The sequence below is a fragment of the Diaphorina citri genome, unplaced genomic scaffold, assembly GCF_000475195.1.
Source record: "Diaphorina citri unplaced genomic scaffold, Diaci psyllid genome assembly version 1.1 scaffold905, whole genome shotgun sequence".
Lineage (NCBI taxonomy): Eukaryota > Metazoa > Arthropoda > Insecta > Hemiptera > Psyllidae > Diaphorina > Diaphorina citri.
In genome coordinates this window covers 52,589-71,131 of record NW_007378336.1, presented here as the reverse complement: position 1 = coordinate 71,131, position 18,543 = coordinate 52,589, and the positions used below count along the sequence as shown (strand labels likewise).

At 37.0% G+C, this 18,543-nt stretch overlaps 1 protein-coding gene across 2 annotated transcripts; it reads left to right on the top strand.

Moving 5' to 3' along the window:
* Window positions 1–806: 806 nt before the first annotated feature.
* Window positions 807–1,638, top strand: LOC103512968 (growth arrest-specific protein 1-like). Of its 2 annotated transcripts, none has more exons than XM_026826293.1 (2): window positions 807–1,040; window positions 1,130–1,638. In XM_026826293.1, exons 1-2 carry the CDS (start codon window positions 850–852, stop codon window positions 1,443–1,445), a joined length of 507 nt encoding a protein of 168 aa, XP_026682094.1. In that variant the 5' UTR covers window positions 807–849; the 3' UTR covers window positions 1,446–1,638. The 2 variants fall into 2 exon arrangements, with proteins under 2 accessions (XP_026682094.1, XP_026682093.1); XM_026826292.1 differs by having other exon boundaries at window positions 807–1,125; window positions 1,215–1,638.
* Window positions 1,639–18,543: the final 16,905 nt, after the last annotated feature.

The window sequence follows — 18,543 nt, the reverse complement described above, 5'->3', positions numbered from 1 at the left end:
TATCTTTAAACCAAGAAATGTTCTCCACAACCTTAGATCCTACTACGTAGTTTAGTTGTGTTCCGAGGAACTCAAAGCGTGGATATTGCCGTGGCTCATAGATAAACTTATAATCATAGAGAGGAGAATGCCCCCAAGCAACAACTTAATGAAAGTACTCAAAGCGTGGATATTGCCGTGGCTCATAGATAAACTTATAATCATAGAGAGGAGAATGCCCCCAAGCAACAGCTTAATGAAAGTATTTTTCTATACACTCAATGTATAGCCTTGATGCATGATTTTGTATCTTGTGTAACGTAACGATTTCATTAGAGTTTGTACTAGGGTCTCCGTTGTTGGGTTGGTTTTGATGTAGATTAGCTAGTGGACGACTGCTTTGTAGTTCATCAAGATCTTTTGTTTTGGCGTCATCGTGGACAGTTATCCTTATTACTGTTACTGGCATTCTGTCATCATAGTTTGAGCTAGTTAGGTTGATTGAAAGGATTGTTTGTTGGGGAGCCATTAACACAAATATAATATCGGGAGTTTTGACATCTCCACTAATTCAATACAATATTAATGTTTGGGAGTAATGACATCTCCACTATTTTAACGCAAAATCCATATTCGGAGTTTTGACATCTCCACCAATTCAATGCTGTATGCAATACATTACTAATATTGAGAGTTTTGGCATCTCCACAAATTAGGGAGCCATTTAGGGATTGTTTTATTAAGAGATATCAGCTGTCCATTTAGAGTAGTCATTACTTTACCTTTACCACCGTCACTGAACATGAACACAAGACAACTTGATCTAATTGTAAACTTTTTTTCTGATTTCAGTGTGAATGTGAAGATGAAATGTGCAAGAGAGCCAAGAGGAACGTGGAAGTATGCAAGCCGTACGTGTTAAAGGCCACGCGGAGTGAAAGCATCGTCTCCTGTGAAGTGGCCAGGTCTATTTGTGAAGCAGACACTGCCTGCTATGCCGCTCTAGCGTTCTACCATAGGTATTGTAAGTTAATGTTCGAGGGCAAGAAGTGCTCACATAGGTGTAAAAATTCAATTAACATCCTGAGGCGACAGCAGAATGCAGCCAAGTTGGAAACCTGTAAATGTAGTGGAAGAGAAGAATATATAGGTGTAAAAATTCAATTAATATCCTGAGGCGACAGCAGAATGCAGCCAAGTTGGAAACCTGTAAATGTAGTGGAAGAGAAGAATACGATTGTCCGCTCATCAAAAACAACATGGCCAGACTTTGCTTCCCTAAGAAACCACCACCACCGCCACCTATTGGCGATATTGAAACGAATGAAATTGTACCTTCTGTAGCATCTAGTTCCTATCATGTTAGCTGTTTACTTGTCCTTTGTTGTCTCTTGTATAGTTGTAATTTCCTAAGGTATTTTCAAAGTAGGTTTTCATTGACAACACTTTTGCCTTTGCAGTCTTGAAATTCAACTGTAGTTCAAAAAAAATTCAAATGATTCAAACGTACCTAACTTGTCATGTAATTCTCTTTAAATTAGGACTGAATCTTACCAAGTACATATTTGCTACAACTTTACACAATCTGCGGATGATGGTCTGTCTGTCATTTGTGAATTGATGATGACATAAATGTCTTGATAGATTCAGTCCGTACCACTTGTCATGTAATTCTCTTTAAATTAGGACTGAATCTTACCAAGTACATATTTGCTACAACTTTACACAATCTGCGGATGATGGTCTATCTGTCATTTGTGAATTGATGATGACATAAATGTCTTGATAGATTCAGTCCGTACGAAGCCAAATAATTCCAATGTAAATAATGAATATGTCACAATAGTTCTATTGTTGTACATAGAACCCTTATCTACCTGCTAGGTCTAGTTATTTTTACCTCTTTAAAGCTTTAATTCCTTGATGTTCAATTTTCCAAGAGTGACAAGTGTAATGAAGCGTAATTTCCTAAGGTATTTTCAAAGTAGGTTTTCATTGACAACACTTTTGCCTTTGCAGTCTTGAAATTCAACTGTAGTTCAAATAGGTACATATTATGTTACCCGAAAGTATAGGCTCCTAAACTTGAAACTTGGAAAATCTAGGTACAATAATTGGGAGCTTCTTCAAATTTTTGTGGATATCACAATTCACATCTTTACTAAGAGCCTCCTTTGATAAATCTCTCATAAATATTTCATAAAAATTGTTACTTAATTCACTTGTTGTAGTAGATTTACCAAAAAGTATCTGCCTAGGTAGGTATCTATCTGTTCCAAAAATCTGAAACAAAATAATAAAACCCAAAAAGATCATAAAGTGACTTGATAAAAGTAAAAATAATATGAAATAATAAAATAAAATAATAATAAAAACGATCATACCCATCTCTTCTATCTCTCCATTTCTCGTAAATTTTCGTTACCTACCACGTTTCTTCAGAAATTATTCCCGTGCATGCGTGTGTGCATTTAAATTTTCAACATTTATAATAACAAAATCTCGTGCAGAGTAAAAAATTAGAATACGAGAGAAAAAATTGTGGATTTCTTTAATATACCTTTGTATATCTAGATAATATGTAATTTTTAGATACCTATTTTTGTACTTTTATACTTATATTTAGATTTTTTTAATATTATGCCATTATGGTATAATCATCATCGTCAAAAAATGTTTATATTTTTACCTATCCGCACAGAAAGTTGGCCTTCCCTGTGCCTGACTGAGCTTGGGTGGTCTTGGTGGTATTAATATTAAAAAACAGAAATACACGTCCTCTTCACGAACAGCGGCAAGTTTGAGCCATGGGTCAGAGGCTGGTGACAGAAGTTGCCAAAATTTCCATTAGGAAAAATAAGGTTTCACAGAACGAACGTTGTAAAACTGTCCAATAGAGGCTGGAAATACTCATAAATGTAAATCACTCTGAAGAGTGAAGAGTATAATATAATGTGGATTTCACTCGGGTCGTCTAAATCCCACTTGAGAAAAATGTAGTCCCTTATAGGGCTTTTAGGAAATTCCTTCTTAGGCCAGTCTATTTAGCTAGGAGGGTAGAGCATCTGCCTTGTAAGCGCTAAGTCGTGGGTTTGATTCCCGCCCGGGGCGGATTCTAAACAGATAACGGCTGGCTTTCTCCTATCCTGTCTTCTCTCTTTGCTTTCGAGGCAATAAAACCTTAGCAGTTACAGTTCCCCCTATCAAACCTCTTCAAAAAATCCTGAAGGAGGCCATTAATTCGTTTGAGAAAATTTAAACCTTTCACGAACGGATAAGAAGAGGACAACCAAGTGATAAGAGTGAGACAAAAAAATCTTCCCATTCATTGGAATCGAAGAGAGAACACCAGGCTCTGTTTCTTCTTACAGACCGCGGGGGAAATTTTAAGAATCCCCAAGGGAGGTTGAAAAAAATGACTACTACGTCTACTACCTATGTGTTCACACTTTGTAGATTGATTTGGTAGAAGTGCTGTATTTTAGTGGAGATGCCAAAACTCAATGTTCTCTTTACTATTGACAGAGGGTACATATTATCTTCACTACTTCAACACAAATTTTGGAATCGAAGAGAGAACACCAGGCTCTGTTTCTTCTTACAGACCGCGGGGGAAATTTTAAGAATCCCCAAGGGAGGTTGAAAAAAAATGACTACTACGTCTACTACCTATGTGTTCACACTTTGTAGATTGATTTGGTAGAAGTGCTGTATTTTAGTGGAGATGCCAAAACTCAGTGTTCTCTTTACTATTGACAGAGGGTACCTACATATCTTCACTACTTCAACACAAATAATTTTGCTGAGTTTGGCACGATGCACATGTGTGTTGCTGATTGCTTCATTGTGTCATTAAACTTTGCCAGGAATCACACCCCGGAGAGTAAAGTGATACCTTGTTGATATTATTCTGGTTGTGGTTCATTTGAAATTTTGAAAGCTATACCTATTCCACATGAAAATTTTAAATTTTTGCTTCCACAATCTCAACATAATTGTATCATCAGATAATTCATTTTGCTGAGTTTGGCACGATGCACATGTGTGTTGCTGATTGCTTCATTGTGTCATTAAACTTTGCCAGGAATCACACCCCGGAGAGAAAAGTGATACCTTGGTGATATTATTCTGGTTGTGGTTCATTTGAAATTTTGAAAGCTATACCACAATCTCAATATAATTGTATCATCAGATAATTATTTATCCATATAATTCATGTTGTGAAAGAAAATCGTGAGTTCCGATTGGGGAACTAAGCGCACTACCACTTCCAATTTTATTCAAGATACCAAAATTGGAATTGTCCAAATGAAAGTAGTACCAATTTGAGATTTATTATGAAGTGTCTTTTTTGTATTCCCTTTCAGCTAATTTTTACATTTTTTGTCTGTATCACTTATCTCGGTCCTGTGTGATATAGAAATTCCGAGTTTTATATTTTAATACCTGGGTACGTTTCAGAGCTAAAGTGTTGAATTTAATGTCCCTTAAGAAGTAGTCTCCTGAAAGTCGACGACCTGAAAGGGTTTATTAGCCTACAAGTTGTGTCTTCTCATGTATAAACATATGTATAAGAAGTTAATTGTTGCCTGTATACGTGTTTTATTATGTATGAACTAATTATGGACATGTTAGACAAAATATACTTTGCACCAAATATACCGGATGCTTCATGCTTCACCCCCTTGCTATCCTATTTCTACTTACTTTCCATAAGCAAATAGTAAGCTACCAGTGGTAAAAAAAGGGGGCTCTGAAAAATGTGATATTGTTTTGTTTTTTGTTTTACTCCATAGGAAAGACTAAAAAAACTTAATGTCCCCACATTTCTATATTTTGTTTTCAAAATTGTCCCACTAATTGGCAACACACTCAAAAGTGTGAAGTGTGTAGGCAACATATGACATGGATAATATAAATACTTTGTTCAATCCTAACCTCTGCAAGTTAATGTCCCCACATTTCTATATTTTGTTTTCAAAATTGTCCCACTAATTGGCAACACACTCAAAAGTGTGAAGTGTGTAGGCAACATGGGACATGGATAATATAAATACTTTGTTCAATCCTAACCTCTGCAAACATCTTAGCCTACATGAAATTAGAATTGAAGAACATAAAATGAACGTAGACAACAACAATGGATTCGTAATTAACAATTTCATGTATAAACATATGTATAAGTAGTTAATTGTTGCCTGTATACGTGTTTTATTATGTATGAACTAATTACGGACATGTTAGACAAAAGAGACTTTCCACATGTTCCTGGAAGTTGAATATCTAAGTAAGCCACGGATTCAACTTGAAGTCTTTGCCTTGTTTTGTTCATTTTACCTTGAGACAAACGATCTTTGATGTTCCAAGAAGTGTTACAGGTTAACAATTTTACTGCTTAATCAGTTGGTGTGCAACTTCAGACAGCTTTACTATCTATTTGTATCACGCCTAGGTTAGGTTAGATCTAGATGCCTACAATCTGTGCTTTTGCAGTTAGCAATTCCCTCTGAAAAATGTGATATTGTTGTTTTTTGTTTTGCTCCATAGGAAAGACTAAAAAAACATAGAATAGAACATCCAATATGTATTAGCGAACGATAATATTAATCTCTGTACCCCACCCTGTATATTATAAATTGAGCAAAAGTTTATGTACCCGTGTGACACTCGAGAGGTCAGAGGTTCGAGCTGGTAATAAAACGTACAATGTAATGCCACAAGTACCTGCATAAATAAAGAAACGAGACTTGTGAATATATTGAGTATTGCCTACTGCACATAGCAAGGGGTGATATTTCACACTTTATGCGACATACAGGATGACGAGGAAAAAGTGGAAACTGAATTACCTCTTGTTTTAACATTAGGAGTACCACAAACCACACAGCCCTAACTACATCGATGGTTGGGTAATTATTGGCCTTGTCTTTAACTCTACATAAAAAGTGGGTTAAAAATCCAACATACCTACCAACTTGTAAAATAATGCTAAACAAGCATGCCCTACACCTTATTAATTTTCAGACTTTAAGTCTGATTATTTTCAGGCTTTAAGTCTGATTTTTTTATTACTTTTTTTTTAGTTGAATGCCACGAATTTTTCACATGACTAAACATCACTTGAAAGTTAAAAGTTATCTAAATTGACTAATGGTTTCACCAGCTCTACAGGAAGAAGGCATTTTGAGAAATTGAAGAAAAAACTTGTGTTTTTTTTATAATGATTTTTTTTAATATCATGTACCTATGTATGTCGCGTCGTGTTGATTTAATAATCTTTATTTGAGTTTATGTTTAAGTAAGATTAATGGGTGAAATAGTACTTCATAGAATACAGGAAGCATAGCACTCGATAAATTTGAGGTCAGCACTCTGCCAGTCAGCTTGGTAATCAGCAAATGTAGAATAATATGGAATCAGCAGTAAATAGCACATCTGTTTCTACAGTAGACAACGGATTTTTTTAGAGAATGCATTGTTAAACAGATAGGTACTTTCTAACTTGGAAAAAGTATTTAAATATCCACAGAATGAATCTTTCCATGTTCTATATTATGGACACTGGAGTCAGTCAAAACTTGATATCCAGAGAACCATTTGTTTTGAGGGGACAAAATGTAGGCCTCCTTACCATGATGCCCATGATCCAAGATACAGAGCGTTAACCAGAAGTTTACAGAAATTGAGGCGAACAAAACGAGTAGTAAAACGGTCACACCAAAATTTCCATTATTCTCAAAGAAACAACCTGTGTTTGAGAATCATATGGTTCTGTTTTTGTGTTTGGTGTATCTTTTCCTTCTATCTTGACAACAAACAGAGCTCTGCAGGGAATAGCATCGTTTGGTACCTCATTTATCACTGTCACAAGCTAAGGTGCCCAAAAAAGATAACCGAAGGTTTCAGTAGTTCTGGTTTTCACTGCTAGGAGTAGGAGGTTGGTGTTTGTATTGGATGAAGTGTCGTTTATCAGATGTGTCACCAGATTAACAACTCTATCGTTGTGTTCCTTTCTGTTATTCTTTCTCCATTCTTCTGCGTTTCCTCTGGCTGTTTTTCTGCGTTCTTGTTTAAATCTTTCATCGTAGCGTAGGTAGCATCGTGGCATAATGTGTTATCGCAGTCAACATAAGGACCGTGGAAACAGCAGACCTAACGCATCAGTAATCACACATTGGACGCCACGTAAATTACGCGCAGCTTCGTTTGACATTGCGTAAATCTTACACCAATAGAAATTGTAGGAATGAGAATGCCAAAGAACAAACCACCAGAATAACAGATTCACAAGTTATATCTGAGAGAACTGAACACGGAATAACCGAACATAATAGAGATATCATGCAACTAAAAGCTCTAAAGTTACCTCGGCGGTCGTCATGTGTATCGTGAAAGTCTATAACATCATTATTGAACCTCGTCCAGGTTCCACCGAGAAGCTGATAGGTACAAAGTTCAACTCATTAGTACTGTTTCCGCCTGAAGTCCTGATGACGTCACTCCCAATGGTTCTCTACAATGGAGTCAACATGAGCAGACCTTGGGTTTTGTGTTTCTATGAGAATGTTCAGAACGTTTGCCAATAAATTGGATCTTACCTAGAGACCTTTTGAGTTCGGCCTACGTAATGTGTGTATTTTCAGAGTCTGTGAGGCTCTGCTCTCTTGATCATCACTTGGTCTAAAACTATACTTAATGTTAAGTACAATACAAATAATATTGTGCTTGACATTGTTCTTTACAATCCTGTGGGTAACATAAGTATGAGCTCCTTGTGTGCTTTTATTTACCAAAAGATCTAATAAGGTTGCGATGATATGGGGCCATAGGGCTTTAATAGCTGATGGCTCTACTTCAATAGCTGATTATACCAATACCAAAAGCTTTCCTAATCCCTATCCAATTAATCTGTCTGAATAATTGTTTGTAATTTTACGCCTACTATCAACAGAGCAAGAAGTCACAATAGAATCTCGGTCGTCATAACTTTCAGTTGGACTTTCATGATGAATTTCATCAACAGTGGCGACTCTGTAAGTACATCTTGAAATGCTGAAAGTGTATCCAAACATAGTCGACCAGCTGTCGATCGATATCGAATCGATCGACGAGATGAATCTATGTTATCGAGGCAGTGTGAACGGTTCATGTCGATGGACGGCCGGTCGACTATGTGTGGATGTGGACACACGGTAAAATACCTTTCTGCCTTTCTCTCTTCATGTTCACAAGTCAAGAAAGTTTGACCGCGCTACTAGAGATATTATACGCGACAGGGAAAGTAGCCGTTTTCAGGTACCGCTCTTCATGCCAAAGAACAAACCACCAGAATAACAGATTCACAAGTTATATCTGAGAGAACTGAACACGGAATAACCGAACATCGGATTATTTATTATTTTTGACGATCTTTACGAAAAAAATACATTTGGACAGTTATATTTTTCATGAGAATCATCTGATCGGATGCTCGCAAGCGTTCCACGGATCGACAGCGCTTAACTATTGCCCCGAGACTTGTCAACTGGCCCTCATTGCGCTAACGTCTACGGAGGTCGGCAAGGAGTTGGTTTTCAGGTAATTGTAGAGGTTTTATTTATTGTGTCCAACTGTCCACTGATTTCGCAAGCTGACTAACTTTGAACTTGACTAAAACTCTCCCGTTTTCCATGTTTCAGGGAATGTTTCGCGTCCTTCTCATGCTATTTGTAATACGAGCGGCTAAAGCCAACATGTCTTGCGAGAGTGCCCGGATCAAGTGTGCTTACCGGGAGGGGTGTGCTGAGGCGCTCCAAAACTATATGATCGGATGCTCGCAAGCGTTCCACGGATCGACAGCGCTTAACTATTGCCCCGAGACTTGTCAACTGGCCCTCATTGCGCTAACGTCCACGGAGGTCGGCAAGGAGTTGATGAATGTAAGTATATAGACGATACTCTGCAAAGAGCCAAATTTCCAACTGTTGACCTAAGTACCTAAACTTTAGCTAAATTACCTAGTTACTTCTGTATTGTAAGTTTTAGCTAAATTTTGTAACTTTTGGCTGAATTGCCTTTAGAGATGAGCTATTCAGTTTTGGGCAAAGTCACAACCAAGGAGTTGATGAATGTAAGTATACAGACGATACTCTGCAAAGAGCCAAATTTCCAACTGTTGACTTAAGTACCTAAACTTTAGCTAGTAAACTTTTGTATTGTAAGTTTTAGCTAAATTTTGTAAGTTTTAGCTAAATTGCCTTTAGGGATGAGCTATTCAGTTTTGGGCAAAGTCACAACTTTGGGTCGGGATTGTTGGGAGTGTTTTTTGGGTCACTAGGAAGCTATTCGCTATGATTATTGTAGGTAGAATCTGAAGTGATTTCCCTTTTTCTGAAGTCCATTTCCCTCTTAAGAAAATACAAAATTTAGCTTGACCAAGTTTAAACTAGGTGGCGTGGTAGCGCTTCTGCACCAAGGAGTTGATGAATGTAAGTATACAGACGATACTCTGCAAAGAGCCAAATTTCCAACTGTTGACTTAAGTACCTAAACTTTAGCTAAATTAGGTACTTTTGTATTGTAAGTTTTAGCTAAATTTTGTAAGTTTTGGCTAAATTGCCTTTAGGGATGAGCTATTCAGTTTTGGGCAAAGTCACAAGTTTGGGTCGAGATTGTTGGGAGTGTTTTTTGGGTCACTAGGAAGCTATTCGCTATGATTATTGTAGGTAGAATCTGAAATGATTTCCCTTTTTCTGAAGTCCATTTCCCTCTTAAGAAAATACAAAATTTAGCTTGACCAAGTTTAAACTATGGGTGGTATGGTAGCGCTTCTGCACAAACTATTGGAAATCCAAGATGGCTTCTTCTACACCCCAAAAAATCTATGCTTAGGAGTTGGAGTCTATAGCTATAGTATATCAGTTCTGATTCCACAAGAAAAATACTCTTTTTGTCATGCAGAGTTTTAAGTATATCATCATACACCCCAAAAAATCTATGCTTAGGAGTTGGAGTCTATAGCTATAGTATATCAGTTCTGATTCCACAAGAAAAATACTCTTTTTCTCTTGCAGAGTTTTAAGTATATCATCCGAATCAAATACTTCAGAACCTATCATCAAAATCAAATAGTTTCGATGATAGGATCTCTCAATTTGGATTCGGGCGACAGGAAGTTGTTACTTTGTGTTGGATTTCAGTTGAAATCGAGTCGATTTCTCTTCAGACTCCTTTCCCAACAATAACGCTGTTGTTTAGGGGTCAGGTAATAATAGGTGAGAGGTCTCAATGTAGACTTTGTAGACGACTGACTATGTTTACTCAACAAATCAATATGAGTGGTGGCGCGTGAACAAACATGGTAATTTGATCATGGATCGATCTTCCTAAACTTGAAATAGCTGCCCTGAAGACCAATTCCATTCTTCAGGCCACGGTCCAGTCACACTGTCACAGTCCGCTCATTGAATGGCCACATATTTTCAGGTGGTCAGATGGGAGTGAATATTCTGTGACTTGAACGAAAGATGTGAATACTTTTGACAGGATGTATTCTTCATTTTGAAATGGTTATGCATATGCTGAAGTTTATAATGGAGAAAGATTCAAATTAACTTATTAGAAACCATGAATCTATAAACTTATCTACCAAAAAACCCTAATTATCTAAAGATCCTAAAGGAATACACTTTCCAAGTACATAGTACCTATAAATGGGCAGTTCTTTGGCGTACAATGTATAGTTGTATACCCAAGTCTCCTAGTCGTGATCGACGGCCACTTACATGGCAAGCTTCATTGAGAAAAAAGAGAAGAAACAATCTGGGTGGAATTAAATTGTAAAATTACAAGAAACAAACATTTTTATACTCGAACTCTCCTTGAGCTACGAACAAAAAGAGGTAATAATTACGTTAGGAACCATTTTAGCAGCTTCCAGCTCTAGAAGGATTCCATCTTGGTGGGTAACCTATCAGCCTGGGGAGGTTGTTTCTCGAAACGGCTGGCTTTCTCCTATCCTGGCTTCCTTCTCTCTTCGATTTCGGAACGAGAAAACCTTAGCAGTTACAGTTCCCTCTGTCAAACCTCTTGAAAAAAAAGTTCATGATTACGTTTTAATTGAGTAGATTTCCACGTGTTAGCCGATTACAGATTCCGAATCAGACGTACTGTCTGACCTGAAGAGAATGCCAACTTGAATTTCATTACCAATACCAACTTGAAGACATAATTATCGAGAAAGAATAAATTGCATGGTTTGAATTTAAATCATAATTAAGTTATTAGAGACACTGACAGTTGCCCTTGCACTCCCACCGTGTTGTAGGGGGTCATAAAGTTGTAATTATCGAGAAAGAATAAATTGCATGGTTTGAATTTAAATGATAATTAAGTTATTAGAGACACTGACAGTTGCCCTTGCACTCCCACCGTCTTGTAGGGGGTCATAAAGTTGCGTTCGGGGTCGGCGTTTTTCGTCAGCCTCTCAATCAGCCCTAACTAGGGTGATCGCTTTGGGCTGACATTTGGTTTTGGCTACAAATTTTATGAGTGGACGCCCTTCCCTCTCAATCCTTGCTATTTCTTTAGCAAGGGAAATTCAAGCTGGTATACTCATTGTTTATAGTCCCCCACAGCGAGACTAAACTGGTCTACTCCCTGTTTAACGTCCCCCAGCCAGACAGGAAATTGTTAAAGACATTGATTCGCCTATAACCCACCATTTTACTTCACTTCGGAAATTCAGGCTGGTATACTCCCTGTTTATAGTCCCCCAGCGAGACTAAGCTGGTCTACTCCCTGTTTAACGTCCCCCAGCCAGACAGGAAATTCTTAAAGACATTGATTCGCCCATAACCCACCATTTTACTTCACTTTGTCTAATAGATGCCCACTGAAATGTGTACTATACTGACGTAGAATACTACCGTGGGAAATAGCGCTTTGGGCTGACATTTGGTTTTGGCTACAAATTTTACGAGTGGATGCCCTTCCCTCTCAATCCTTGCTATTTCTTTAGCAAGCGAAATTCAGGCTGGTATACTCCCTGTTTATAGTCCCCCAGCGAGACTATAAGCTGGTCTACTCCCTGTTTAACGTCCCCCAGCCAGACAGGAAATTGTTAAAGACATTGATTCGCCCAAAACCCACCATTTTACTTCACTTCGTCTAATAGATGCCCACTGAAATGTGTACTATACTGACGTAGAATACTATCGTGGGAGTTCTTTATTTTAATATTAAAGCGTGCTTAATTGAGCTTTAAAATGTTTCACAATTTATTTATTTTCAGCCAATAAAAAAAATATGATTTAATGATTATCATCAAAACAAATAAAAGAGTGTAGAACTAATTTTATTATACTTTTATACCTATTTGCCTGAATTTTATCTTGCGAAGGAATGTACATACCTTCAGGTTCAGGTATAAGTATTTTGAAATCAAGTTCTTTTTTAGAAGTTGCAAAAAATGAACCAATTTATGAAAAAATCATGATGAAGCATGATGTAGATTGTAAAGATTCTTATCTTTATGAAACGTCAAACATGAGCAATCAAATTTTGATAGGTAGAGAAAAAATTCTACCTATCAAAATAATACCACTGATAAAAAAAAAAAAAAATTGTGGCGTTTTTCGTGAAATTTTCAGAACCAGGATCGGTTAAAATTTCATCTCATACCCTTTTTGGGATTCTGTGCTCTGTAACACTTCTTGGAACATCAAAGATCGTTTGTCTCAAGGTAAAATGAACGAAACAAGGCAAAGACTTCAAGTTGAATCCGTGGCTTACTTAGATATTCGACTTCCAGGAACATGTGGAAAGTCTATTTTGTCTAACATGTCCGTAATTAGTTCATACATAATAAAACACGTATACAGGCAACAATTAACTACTTATACATATGTTTATACATGAGAAGACACAACTTGTAGGCTAATAAACCCTTTCAGGTCGTCGACTTTCAGGAGACTACTTCTTAACTGACCTTCAATAACCAAAGTTTTGCAGAGAGAAACAAATTATAATCTTAAAATGAACAATAACAAACAAAGCTCTTATGTCCACAAGACTTGAAAACAGAAGCCATGATCTCTCTGAAGATGTTCTTCAGATCTGTTTTAATCCAGATTCAATATTTACACTGTTCAACATGGATACAGAGAAAGTAAATACTCAAGCTCTTCTCCTTAATATAAAGACGTTTCAAAGCAAGATATACGTATTTACATTTATACATAGATATACAATATTCAAGACCATACCTATATAACATACCTCCATTATACAATCAAAACTCATCATGGTAAAGTAACAACTAACATTGGTTTTTGGAGTTGTCCGCCTACCTAATTATGCCTTTGCTGATTTTCTCCATGAATACCTCGCTATTCTCGCTAATGACAATCCAGATTTTTGGCTTTTGATAAGGGTGGCAGGATTGATGTTCAGTTTCCATTGAAACAGGTACAAATCCTGGATGCTAGATGCCTTTGCTGATTTTCTCCATGAATACCTCGCTATTCTCGCTAATGACAATCCAGATTTTTGGGTTTTGATAAGGGTGGCAGGATTGATGTTCGGTTTCCATTAAAACAGGTACAAATCCTGGATGCTAGATTATTTCGAGATTTTCACTCTAAAAAGGGCGAATTTGTTGCTTTGCTTTGGGCACACCTTGATATTTGATGAGAGTTTGCTCGAAATCTTTTGAAGAACTCAGAATCTAGATCATTTGCCTCAAGACATTTCAAATTAACTTGACCTTTTCTCTATCTCTCATTAAAGCTCTGATTAGACCATTTTATTTTGCAAATACCAACAAACATATGTCCTCAATGAGCTATCAGGTTTTGTGTCTAAAGTCATCGCTCAGGCTTCTTCTTTGACCAGAAATATTTCCGAGTCTGGTTTTTCAAAAAGACCAAGAGAGCAAGAAGTCACAATAGAATCTCGGTCGTCATAACTTTCAGTTGGACTTTCATGATGAATTTCATCAACAGTGGCGACTCTCTAAGTACATCTTGAAATGCTAAAAGTGTATCCAAACATAGGCGACCAGCTGTCGATCGATATCGAATCGATCGACGAGATGAATCCTATGTTATCGAGGCAGGGTGAACGGTTCATGTCGATCGACGGCCGGTCGACTATGTGTGGATGTGGACACACGGTAAAATGCCTTTCTCTCTCCATGTTCATGTTCACTTCTCCGTTTGAATCACGTCTCCCTGGAACACCGTTGATATCTTCATTTATTTCTTTAGTCCTAACCAGTATTGGTTTTATTACCATATCTCGTGTCAATGCGGCTATAGTGGGCGTTGTTTTATCAAATACTGGACCCATTATTCACACATTTAGAAGATATACGGGTATCTCTTTAACGCCTACGAGACTGAGAGTCAAATATAACAATATCATAAAAACCCGTAGAGATATCATAAAGGATGATGTAAATGTCAATATATTGTAATGCATGGGGAATATATCTGTGTTTGATTGTAGAGATATGTATATTGTACATTCCGAATGTTGTATGAAATCCATATGTTGGAGTTTATATGTTGCGTCTTTATTATTGAAGTACAAATTTATGATGTTGCTATATTCCGCTCTCCTGAACCTGTTCTAAATCTTCTTCTTTCTCTTCTCCTTCTTCATCTTTCTCTAACTCTTCTTTGCCATTCACGATCATCATCTTTTAATGAGGATTTTTTTAATGTTTCAATTTATTTCTGGTCGAGTTCTTGAAATTTTATCAGAACTTGCTGCTCTTGGGTTGAGTGTTTTTTGTTGTTTATTTCGCTTTTAATTAAATTGTCTTGGAAGTTGTTTTCTTCGTTAACATGTAAGAGGGGACTTGTCACGAAGTGTGTATTTTGTAGAGTGTCACCATGTGTTTCAATGTGTACTACAACTACTACATGAGTGATACATGTTACAACTGTTTGCTTCGCTGAGATAATGGCCATCGTTGCCAGGCTTGCTGAAAGACAAACCATTTGTTAGTTTTGAGTTAAGATGAAAGTTATGTTGTTGATGAAGAAATCGTTGGTATTTTGAGTGAAGAATTTGGCAAAATATTTTTCAAGATGTGATTTGACATCTGCAGAAGAAACTTTTTTACATGCTTTTATTCAATTTGAGATCTCTGTTTGTTTGCTCGTTTGTCATTGACATGGTATAAATTGGAATTTGATGGGAGCTACAAATTTGTAAACAACCCCTCTCTGTCGGTAACAAACAACGCTAAATAAAGAAATACCAAAGCTCTTAGGACTGGATTACTCTGTTATATTATTTATCTAGTATCTACCTTTCCTTATCCTTATTCAAATAACTACTGAAGCAACCAGTTTATTTCATATTTCAACACCAAGTGCAAAGTCTAGTCGACAACTCGACACTGCATTGTCACTTTTGCACCTGAAAACTGCGCATGGTTTTGTCATGGTTGTTAGAAGCTTGCAAGTTCTGAGCTCCTGGTTTTGTCTCCTTACCACGCACGGGTTTGCAAATCGATAATTTATGTTAAGTGATTTCCAGTAGCCATTCGGATTATAAAAACACAAGCAGTGATTGCATATTTTAATAACCTGGCTACTGGAAGTTTTGTTTGGCTTTCACGAGAAGTGTGCTGATTTTTTTATTTGTTTCACCTGCTGCCTCGGAGATTCGAAATTTGTTGCCAGTTCCGAATTATCTCCTTTGATTCTCCTTTGTTTAAGATTTCTTTAAGGATATAAATTATGTAGATGCTGTACCAGAGGAGTCTAACTATTCCATATAGGTAATAATTTTAGAAAGTTCTTCTTTTTGCAGATAAAGATGTAGATTTGTTTGGTCCATTCCTTCTCTTTCTCTTCAAGATGAAATCGTGCTTTTGAATGAACCAAGAGATCAGAATAGCTAGAATCTCCATTTAGACTGCAAGTTCTGAGCTCCTGGTTTTGTCTCCTTACCACGCACGGGTTTGCAAATCGATAATTTATGTTAAGTGATTTCCAGTAGCCATTATAAAAACACAAGAAGTGATTGCATATTAATAACCTGGCTACTGGAAGTTTTGTTTGGCTTTCACGAGAAGTGTGCTGATTTTATTTGTTTCACCTGCTGCCTCGGAGATTCGAAATTTGTTGCCAGTTCCGAATTATCTCCTTTGGTTCTCCTTTGTTTTAAGATTTCGTTAAGGATATAAATTATGTAGATGCTGTACCAGAGGAGTCTAACTATTCCATATAGGTAATATTTTTAGAAAGTTCTTCTTTTTGCAGATAAAGATGTATAGATTTGTTTGGTCCATTTCTTCTCTTTCTCTTCAAGATGAAATCGTGGAATGAACCAAGAGATCAGAATAGCTAGAATCTCCATTTAGATGGGAGGTTGTGATTGACGTATTCAAATTACCTGTAATTAAAAGCAATTATGAGCCATTAAACTCTATACCTCCCTGAATCCTGAGTAGAACAGCTAAACATTTGCCTAATATCCAACATGGTATGTTTTTATTAAGTTGTTAGGCGACTGCGGCTTGTGAGAAAATGCTGGTGTAGCTAATGAAACAAACGTCTTAAATCTTCCATGGGATGGGCAATTAACGAAAGATTTTGCGAAAGTTACTGAATTAGGAAATAAAGAGAAATGGATTCAGGTCATACTCACAACATTCTCGAAATTCTAATGTTCGTAAAAAATCAGCATACAATTTTATTGTTAAAGACTGCCAACCTAGCTTGGTTGGTAGAGCGTCTGCTTTGTAAGTACTAGGCCGCGGGTTCGATTCCACCCGGGGCGAATGTATCCTGAACGGAAAATGTTCGTTCTCGAAACGGCTGGCTTTCTCCTATCCTGGCTTCCTTCTCTCTTCAATTTCGGCACGAGAAAACCTTAGCAGTTACAGTTCCCTCTATCAAACCTCTTGACCATTTAGACGGTCCAAATAAAACCAGTTCGTTTCTTCTCTCCTCAACACAGACAATATCAGTCGGATTTACTTATCTGTTTATGAAAACGAAAATCGTGATTGAAATTTTTGTTGTTATGATTTTTTAATTTTATATTTTTTCTGACTGAATATGTAGGATGTCAGAGTCTGGGTTTGAAAAGAAATCTAAAGATTGCGTGATTCTCGCTTTTTGTGACGTGACGGACGTGATGTTTGTGACTGTGAATACTACCGTTTAATAATAACTAGTAAGAATATTTTGACTGTAATATGACTGGAGCCTGACCTTCACTACAGTGGGAATCAGGCGTAAGTACGAATTCTTCATCGATATTGGAAACAATTTCATTCCTGAGCCATTGGCCGGTGAAAAATAAAATTGATTTCATTGCTCCTCAGTTTTTTTCGTTGAAGATCTTTTTCGTTTCTATCCTCGATCTGCTCGAAAGGTGCCTATTTTTAGGAGATTTCATTGCTCCTCAGTTTTTTTCGTTGAAGATCTTTTTCGTTTCTATCCTCGATCTGCTCGAAAGGTGCCTATTTTTAGGATACCAACAAGATACAATGTTTCTGCCGAAGCCGACCATTCCGAATTCAAATTCGTTCCATCATTCACGGTATGTTACGAACGTTTTCTAAAGGATCGCTCGATCATCTTTGAATTTTTGTTTGAAAATCGTAAAACGGAACTTTGCTTTAATAAACACACTGGGTCGTTTATTACCCCGTCATCGTCAGATTGTAGGACCGGGGACTTGTATTGTTTTTCGGAGTATTTGTAGACGCCGAACTCATTCACGGTATGTTACGAACGTTTTCTAAAGGATCGCTCGATCATCTTTGAATTTTTGTTTGAAAATCATAAAACGGAACTTTGCTTCAATAAACACACTGGGTCGTTTATTACCCCATCATCGTCAGATTGTAGGACCGGGGACTTGTATTGTTTTTTCGGAGTATTTGTAGACGCCGAGCATTCACGGTATGTTACGAACGTTTTCTAAAGGATCGCTCGATCATCTTTGAATTTTTGTTTGAAAATCATAAAACGGAACTTTGCTTTAATAAACACACTGGGTTGTTTATTACCCCGTCATCGTCAGATTGTAGCACCGGGGACTTGTATTGTTTTTTCGGAGTATTTGTAGACGCCGAACACCGGTCTATTGTTTGTTTTAAATGAATTTCATAATCGAAAAGGATTCACCCTTTTACTATTTATGATACTCCGAAAATAATGAACATTTTTGAAAACAATAACCAAAGGATTTGATGTGTCCATTGTTTTCTTCAGAGACTTCAAAGAAAATATGCCCAGTCCATGAACAGGTTGTAATAACTGTTCTTTTGACTTGTTTCGTAACAGATATTGATTTATGGAGAGAGCCTTTTAATTTATGGACTTGACCAATGACCATGTTGTCAATAAAACTGTCGGTTGTTGGTCAACGTGAAGGTTAATTTCACATAATGAACATTTTTGAAAACAATAACCAAAGGATTTGATGTGTCCATTGTTTTCTTCAGAGACTTCAAAGAAAATATGCCCAGTCCACGAACAGGTTGTAATAACTGTTCTTTTGACTTGTTTCGTAACAGATATTGATTTATGGAGAGAGCCTTTAATTTATGGACTT